This window comes from Nannospalax galili, unplaced genomic scaffold (genome assembly GCF_000622305.1).
Source record: "Nannospalax galili isolate Female #2095 unplaced genomic scaffold, S.galili_v1.0 scaffold381, whole genome shotgun sequence".
Classification (NCBI taxonomy): domain Eukaryota; kingdom Metazoa; phylum Chordata; class Mammalia; order Rodentia; family Spalacidae; genus Nannospalax; species Nannospalax galili.
Genome location: NW_008347312.1, coordinates 1680834 through 1689853, shown reverse-complemented (window position 1 = coordinate 1689853; position 9020 = coordinate 1680834). Strand labels below are relative to the sequence as shown.

Below are 9020 nucleotides of genomic sequence, written 5' to 3'. Positions count from 1 at the left end.
TGTGTGTGTGTGTGTGTGTGTGTGTGTGTGTGTGTGTGTAGAGGTGAACAAGATTAGAACCATGATCGATCCTAATATTTTGATCCCAGCACTCAAGAGGCAGAGGCAAATGGATCTCTATGAGTTCAAGGCCAGCCTGATCTACATAGTGAGTTTCAGGCTACGTTGTGAGAGATCTTGTCTTAAAAAACAATACCAAGATTAGACGGTGGATTATACATCAGGAATGAATGTTAAGAATAGTTCCGAGGTTTTGACTCATAGATGGTGGCTCCTTTTGCTAGACTGGGTAACAAGGGAAAGAAGACAAGTTCATAAGCAATCTCACAACTTCAGGCTTGGATGTGTCAAGTTTGAGGTCTCCAAGCAGAAATATTGAGTGCCATTGATTACTGCAAACACAAAATGCAGCTCTCACCTCAAAGGGAATAGGAGATCATTTATTCTGAGCCAATATGTGTGACCATGACCCAGGAACAAGGATGCAGATTGCCCTGAATAACACATTTCAGTGTGGAAGTGGTATATGAACTTTTATAGTCATAGCACAAAAGAAAGTCCTAGCCAGGAGTGGTGGCACAGGCCTTTAGTCTCAGCACTGCACTCGGGAGGCAGAAGCAGGCGAATCTCTGTGAGTTTGAGGCCTGCTTGGTCTACATAGTGAGTTCCAGGTTAGCTGGGGCCATGGGGGACTCTGTCTCAAAAAGACAAATAAAAGAAAAAGAAAAAAAAGAAACTCCTAAGTCAAGGCATTTTCCAAAGATGTTGATAAATCATGCAGGCAGGTTACAGCTAAGTAAGAGAAAACGTATAGGTTTTAAATGTTATCTGGGGCTGGAGAGATGGTTCAGTGGTTAAGAGCCCTGACTGCTCTTGCAGAGGACCCAGGTTCAATTCCCAGCACCCACATGGTGGCTACGAACCATCCTTAACTCCAGTTCCAGGGGAATCTGATGCCTTCTGACCTCTGAGGAATTGCACGACATGGATGCGTTCACATACATGCAGGCAATATACTCATACACATCAAATAAAATGTATTTAAATGTTATCTGATGACATTCTTAGCTTTGGGGTTGGTGGAAGCGAGGACTCTATTAAAATAATATGTTGCAAAGGTTTTACCTGATAGTTGACAGGATGTTATGTCAGACACAGAGGTGTTCAGCTATTAAGGGGACTAAAGACAGCCCAAAATAATTTGTCTGTAGATCTGAAACATTCTAACTCTCCACAATCACAAAGTTCTAATCAGTTAATCAGCCTTGTAAAATCTTTAACATACATGTGGCTTGTGGGGAGGGAACTGAGTTCACAATACCAATATCTGGAGTCAGAGTGAGAAGTCTGGCCTCTTGATGTGCAAGAGGGGGACAGATGGTAGCTGAAGCCTTGAGCATGGGTAGAATCATCTAGGAAGAACAGAGGCATGAGAAGATAATGGGGTGTGCTAGCTGGCCTCAGGGAACAACTCATAAGGCACAGGGAGAGGAGAGGAGCTTGTGAAGAGGCAGGCAAGGAGAGAAGATGGAGAGAACACCCCATGGACACCGTGTCAAGGAACAGCCAGCCACTCTACTTCTCTGTGTCTGAGTGCACATGCTAGGTCCAACGGCTCTTAATTCCAAATTCCCAAAGGAGAATCTGATTGCTTCATCTTAGATACCCACTTAGTCAACTACTGATTCAGGAGGCTGTGGCTGGCATGCCGCAGGGATTCACCTGTGAGCAGAGACACAGTTCTCACAGAAAACACAGCTTCCTCAGAACGGCTTCCCATCCCTTCCTTCACCTCTTGTTGAAATCCCAGCAGTCTGGCCCAACTCTGTTCAATCCTTGGATAGGTCGAGGTCTTTCTCAACTGGCTTAATGCTCATTCCCCACCCGACTCCAGCTCTCACCACACTCTCAGCCTGGCCTCCTCCTGTCATCCTTCAAGAAGGTTTGAGCTCAAAAGATACCACCGTGGACCCCTCTCCCATGCAAAGATGATCCTCTTTCCTGATGACTTGCTGTCATGGCATTCTGTTGTTTCCTTTGTGAGTCGTAACTGTGATTTGGCAGTTTGTAACTATTGTTTCTACGTTTATTTATTTGTGTGTGTATATGCATACATACATGTGCACTCCATGACATGCTTATGGAGGTCAGAAGACAACTTACGAGAGTCGGTTCTCTACTTCTACCACGTGGGTTCTAGGAATTGAACTCAGGTTGCCAGGCTTGACAGCAGATATCTTTACCTGCTGAGCCATCTTGCCTACCCACTACTAATTTTTTAATAGAAATCTGCCCATCAAGAACAAATAGTCTGCAAGGACAGAGCAATGCCTATCTTAATGGTTCTCAACTGGAGACAGTTCTGCCCACCAAGAAATATGTCTATGGCATTTTTGGTTGTCACAATGAATGGAGACAAGGTGCAACAAGCTGGTAGGGGCTAGAGATGCCACTGAAGACTCTGCACAGGACAGCCCCACATCCGAATTAGCCACCCAAATATCAAAAGTGCCAAGGCTGAGAGTTATTTGTCATTGTACCCTCAGCATGAAGCACAAGGCCTTATACTTTTAGATGCTTAATGAATATCTGGTGTGTTGAAGATCTGAGCTGAACTATTGTCTGTATGCCCCATTTGTGTTCTTGTGTGTGTCATTTTCCTCCTCATGAAAATACATGTTGGGTGCTTCCATATGGGCACTCAAACCAGTCATGGCCAAGATGATACATTGCTGGAAAAATCCCTGATAAACATGATTCTCTGAATTTCCAAATGATAGTAGCAGCAACAAGATTTTGCTCCTGAGATTTGAAAGGGAAATAAACTTTGAAGTGCAACCAGGAAATGGTCAGTCAACACCTCCCATGGACCTGGGGCTTTTCATAGCTAACTATCAAAACTCTCATGAGGCTTGGAGTCCTCATTTTTATCACAAATCTGTGGGAACCCTCTCAGTTCTCACACAGAACTAAAAATGTTCCTGGAATCCTTTTAGGAGCCAGGAGAAGAAAGGAGGCGCTGGCAATGTAAAGGGGACACAGGGCTGGGGCACTGATCAAATCACTTTATGTTTTGTAGCATGGAGAGAAACACTGACAGAGATTTCCAGACACAACGGAGCCAGAAGGGTATGAATGCCCTTGACCGAAATCCAGACGATGGATTGCTGGTTACACATGTTAACCAGACCCAGGATTTACTGGTAAACAACCACAGTGCTTTAAATTCACTAGTGACGCTTACGAATCATAGCTAGAACATGCTAGATTTTGTGTATTTTTCTTCACATAGGACCTAGAACTGAAAATGTTAATTAAGCATTCATCTCTAACCCATTCTGTTTGGAAATGAATGGAGAATCTCTGTATCAGTTACAGAAATCTTACAACCTAGCTGGCTATTTAAGAGCATATAGAAGCATATTAAGATCCCGATCATTTTTTTAGGATTCCCTAAAATCTAGATCCATTTCAGGAAGTGCTATGGGAACAGGAGGGTGGTGGCAGGGGTCTTAACCTCTAATCACCATACTGTGATTTCAGGCTGACTCTGTGCAGGTTAACCATTTTCCTAAGATCACTAGTGACTGAGAATTCCTCCTACCATGGAAATAACTGCCCTTCCAGGTTGTATGGGGCAAGGCCAGCTCACACCCACCTGCTAGTAAATCCATACTGGAATCCAAACATGATACCTTTAAAAGGATGCTTAATCAGAAGTGTCATACTGGCAATTAAAAAATCAGAAAAGTGGGGCTAGAGAGCTGGCTCAGCGGTTAAGAACATTAGTTGTTCTTGCAGAAGACCCAGGTTCAAATCCCAGCACTCACATGGCAGCTAACAACTATCTGTAACTCCAGTCCCAGGGGATCCGACAGCCTCTTCTGTCCTCTGTGGGTATTGCACGACATGGGTGCACTTATCTACATGCAGGCAATACATGCATACACATAAAATAAAAACAATAAATAAAATATTTTTTAAAAAAGAAGAGAGATTTAGTAGTACATATAAAAAATTAGAAAGGCATGGATTTGATCAGAACACCTTTACACATGTATGAAATTCTCAATAAATTATTAAAGAAAAAAAAACACAGGACCAGAGATAAAAAAATTCAGAAAAACAGACAACTTTTACTTTTCTCAAGTTTGAGCATTTATGAGACAACATGTCTACTCAAAACAAAAGGAGGAAGCCAGGCATGGTCACACACATACCTCTAATCCTGGCACACTGGAGGTAAAGGCAAGAGGATCAGGAGTTCAAGGTCAGCCTTAGCTACATAGTGATTCTGAGGTCAGCCTGGGATACATGAGACCCTGTCTGAAAAAGAAAAAAAAAATGGAAATGAGGAAAAGTAGATAGAGTTTTAAGGCTCAGAAGAAATAGTTCAGGGGCTGGAGAGATGGCTCAGTGGTTAAGAACACTGGCTGCTCTTGCAGAGGACCTAGGTTTGATTCCCAGCATCCATACAGCATCTAACAACCATCCATAATTCCAGTTCCAGGAGATCTGATGCCCTCCTCTGACCTCCATGGGCATTGCAGGGCATGGGTGCACTTACATACATGCAGGCAATACACTCATACACATTTTTAAAATAAAAATATTAAAACTAAAATGAAATAGTTCAGTGATGTCAGTTGCCAATGACATGGGTCTTTATGTCATCTGATTTTGTATCAGAACAAGTGACTTCCTCCACGTGCAAAGGATCTGTCTGTCCTACACTTACCAGTCACACAGACTTCTTGTTTCTCCTCTATCAAATAGAGAAGGATGAGAAAGAGTTCCAATTGCCAGCAGCGAGCTGTGTAAAGTGCCTATTTTAGTGTCAGGTCAGGAGGGCCGGCAGTCAAAAGCCGTGTGTGTAAGACGGGATCTTCAAATAACAGCAACAGGACACAGACCATTTCAAATGCTGGGAAGATGGAAGGAGAGGCTGCTGCTACCCAGCGCAGAGGCGTCCTGAAAGAGAACACTGCCACCTAGTGTTCACGTGATGCAGAGCTGTGCTTCCTGAAGGGACCGGTAGGGACCCTGATCTTAAGTGGGACATTTCAAAAGCAGGACATTCTCAGACTGGAATCACATAATGAGAAAGTTATCCTGAGTCTTCCCTCTCTCAGTCCTTCCTGAAGACAATCACAGTTTGGCAGTGGTTTAGAGAAGCAATATGCTGCTGTGGTTTCAAGTGTGACTTGTAATAACTTTGAACTGAATCCCTCCTCCACCATTATTAGCTGGGTGTTGGTGGGCATCAGCATAACAAGACTCATGATGAAACCTACTTCATGGAGTTAAATAACTTAACATGTGAAAGGTGCTATGAGTGTGACTCTCACGTACCTTGAACACTTGTTCATTTCCTTTGGGAGCAGGCCGTGGGCACAGAACATGAGGCAGGCCGCATTATCTAGCTGGAATATAGTTGCAGTATTTTGTTCTCATCATAGTTTTATGGTGACCTTCAGTTTACAACCACACCTGAGTGAAACAAGCACATTGTTGAGAACTGTTGAGAACTCTCCCTCTCTTCCTCTAGCTTTTCCTCATCCTGTACCCTCTGTCCTATGCAGAGTGGTTCACTTCACTGTAAGAGACAGTTTTCAGGCCCTGGTTCACCACTTCACCCACCACAAAGAAAGCCCTGACATATACAAGCCCAAAGTGAGCTCAGCAAGAGTGTCAAGGAAGTACCCACAAGTCACCTTTGACCTGTGCTGAGGCCTTTTCCATAGTCATCAAATGCTGGAGAGAGGGAGAGAGAGAGAGAGAGAGTCTGACCTGGATTCCAGACCCTCAGTGAACTACAGCTGCTCGGTCTTTTGACCAATATCAAATGCTGGGAGTTATGCCCAACTCCAGCATCATTCAAGGCCTTTCTTTTTTGGTAAAATTTTATTGAATTTTTGTGTATTTCATACAGAACATCCTAATCATCTTTATGTCCCCTTTCCCACTGGCACCCTACCATAGACACACACACACACACACACACACACACACACACACACACACTGGAATTCATGCATTCTGTCATTTATGTTAAGGCCAGGTGTGTCATTAGTGTCCCCAGATGTCTCTCAGTACATAGACGGCAGCTGTTACACAGAAAGCTCTTGCCTGACTCCGGCCTTGCACATCTGCACAGTCTCACATCAAGCCACTTCCAAGTCATTACCCTCCAGTGCTTGACCACCTCTCTGCTCTTCCAACGCTCTGGCCCTTCGGCAGAAGGCTGGCTCCTTCTTAGTCTTCAGTGCCTGGCCTTGAGGTTTTCTCTGTCTACTGTTCAACTAAGCAGGCTCTGATCTTCACCCTAGTCATTTTCTACCCATTTCTTCAACTTCTCCACTTCCCCTGCTGTTTTGTTTTTCCCTCCCTCCCTCCCTCCCTCTCTCTCTCTCTCTTTCTTTCTTTCTTTCTTTCTTTTTCTTTCTTTCTTTCTTTCTTGACAAGGTCTCACTATGCAGCCCCGATTGGCCTGGAGTTCTCTATGTAGACCAGGCTGGCCTCAGACTCACAGAGATCCACCTGCCTCTGCCTCCTGGGTGCTGGGATTAAAGGCATGCATACTACTCACACCCCCAACCCTGCTGTTTTCTTATTAGAATCATTCCTTTCTGATGCCCTCCTGCATATTTATTCATTTCTTGGTCACTGTCCATCTATCTACACTAGATTAAGTTTCAAAAAGGCAAGAAGGCTACTCACCTTGTTCACACCATAACCCCTGGCACCAAGAATGGGGCCAGTTCAAAACAATGGCTCAGAAATGCCTTAAAAGGTGAGCAAGGCAAGGCAGACTCAGTCTTAAGACAAAACTGTCCACTTGCTGGTTCTGGAAAGCATCACCAGTGCCAAGTGCTTACCATGAATGACTTTGGCTCCATCACCAGGGCCCCATACGCATTCAGACTTAGTGCTGAGTAGCACAGATGCCACTCAGTACAATCGGGATCGAGAATTTCATAGCCATGTCCTGTGATGAATAGGAATTTTTCTTTCCAAAGCATCCACTCACTCCCTACTCCAGGTCCTGACTTCTAGGATGGACAGGATGCCCCATTCTCTGTTCGACCAATTAGTCAACAAATGTTTGCTGAGGACTCAGATTAACAGGAGGCAGACTTACCTGAAAAGATCCAGAGCACACAGTGTGGATATAAATGAGACCACCCAACAAGGAAGAAAGCAGCCGCTTTCCAGTTTGCTCACTTCAAGGGAGTCGGCCACCATCACTTGTGTTTCCCTCAAACCCAGAGACAAGAGGGAAAGTGAGAAGCTTCATCATGGAAGAAAGAGAAACAGCACTCTGACTGTAATGTCATGGGGGGGTGCTCAGCAAAAGAAGGCATCTTGTATGATGAGTTTGGGGGAACACGTGTAGCTTTCTGCAGTTGGTCCTTGGTTAGAAGCAGAGACAAAAAATGGGAAAACTTACTGGTCGTGGTGACACACACCATTAATCCCAGCACTCACTCAGGAGGCAGAGGTGGGCGAATCTCTGTGAGTTCAAGGCCACACTGGTCTACATAGTGAGTTCCAGTTCCAGCTGGGGCTACAGGGAGACCCTATCTCAGAAAGACTAAAAATAAAAATGGGAAAACTAACAGTCATTGGCTAAATCCCAGCCACAGTGGGCCAATTTCTGTAGAAGTTATGGATCTGCTGTGATGCTGTAGGGCCATAGTTTGCTTGTCTAATCACTCAGTTGGTGAGTTGCCCTTGAATATGTGAGCCAGGGCCAAGGTGAGGGTAGTCTTTCCAGGGCAACCACAAAGCCTCCATATTCACCCATTCTCTCAGCAAGGACATGGGGAGGAGGGCCATGTGTTTTTGTTTTTGAGACCAAATCTTGCTATGTCCTTGAACTTGAGATCCTCCTGGTTTAGCCTCCCAAGTGCTGGGATTATTGGCATGTACCACCATGCCCAGTTAGCAAGAAGAACTTTCAGAATACCTTGGGGTGGGGTGTCTCTGCATTGGCAGCCCTTGGTATCTGTGTGAAGGGAACCAAGGGCATCCTCCCCTCCCTTCACACTGTCTCCTGACTATGGCTTCTGTCTTGCAGAGGCTGCAGGGAAGTGAGACTCAAGCTTCAGCTTTGGAAGATTCTGAAGACTGGCTTTCAACTCACAGTTTAAAGTTTGAGAAACTTACATTAGCTGACCTGATAAGCCAGGGCACAGCTGTGCTGTAAGTCTGAAATCCTTCCCCTCTGCCCAACCCCCCAAGCTCCCCAAGACTGAGGGACCCTTCCTAAGACCCTGCTCTTTCAGGGAGGAGCATGACAATGTCTTGCGGAAAATGCATTTCTCTACCCAGACTATCCACCACTTTGAATCAAAGCTTTCGAAGTAAGTATGAGTCTCATGTGTTCCCCTCACCCCAAAGCTGAGGCCTTAGTCCCCAACCCGAACACAGCTGTGATCAAACAGCAATTTCAGCGGGAACCGAAGCAGGTCTCGTCCATTTCCACTTTGTCCTTATTTCAGGTTAAAACGTTGGACCAAATTGGCATCTCTCAGCCTTTGAAAATTCATGGTTCCTTTGGATGAATGCCTAAAATCTCCCAGCTAATGGCTGAGTGCTTTCAGTGTCAAATTGGTCCACACCTTTTTAAATTACATCAAACATATATATGTATCCTGCTCCCAAGCCAGTCTTGATAATACAAGTAACATGTAAATATGTACATACACATACTCAAAAACGTATCTTCTCATAATCAAATCGGATGATCTTTACTATTCCATCCCAGCTGTATCAAACTCTGGCCCATAATTGCTGTTTGCTTGAGGTTTCTCAGAAGGTTATGATGATAATTAATAGCTAACATTTATTAATGTTCCAGAAACACTGCTAAGGGCCCCATGCACGATTTTATTTCATCTTTACAAGTACCCAAAACACTGTGTTATTCTCAAACCAGTTAACCAAAAGTCAAACCAGTTAACAAAAATAAGTTGCTAAAAGATCGTTTACACACTGGCCAATTTGTCAAATTTATT

The 9020-nt window shown here is 44.3% G+C and overlaps 1 protein-coding gene across 1 annotated transcript in view; it reads left to right on the top strand.

Annotated features, from left to right (window-relative positions):
* Vwa3a (von Willebrand factor A domain containing 3A) overlaps nucleotides 1-9020 on the top strand; it is a 59024-nt gene that overhangs the window by 3047 nt on the left and 46957 nt on the right. The window contains 3 exon segments of the mRNA XM_008843831.2: nucleotides 3080-3203; nucleotides 8081-8205; nucleotides 8289-8366. Coding sequence (XP_008842053.1) covers nucleotides 3080-3203; nucleotides 8081-8205; nucleotides 8289-8366 — 327 coding nt within the window.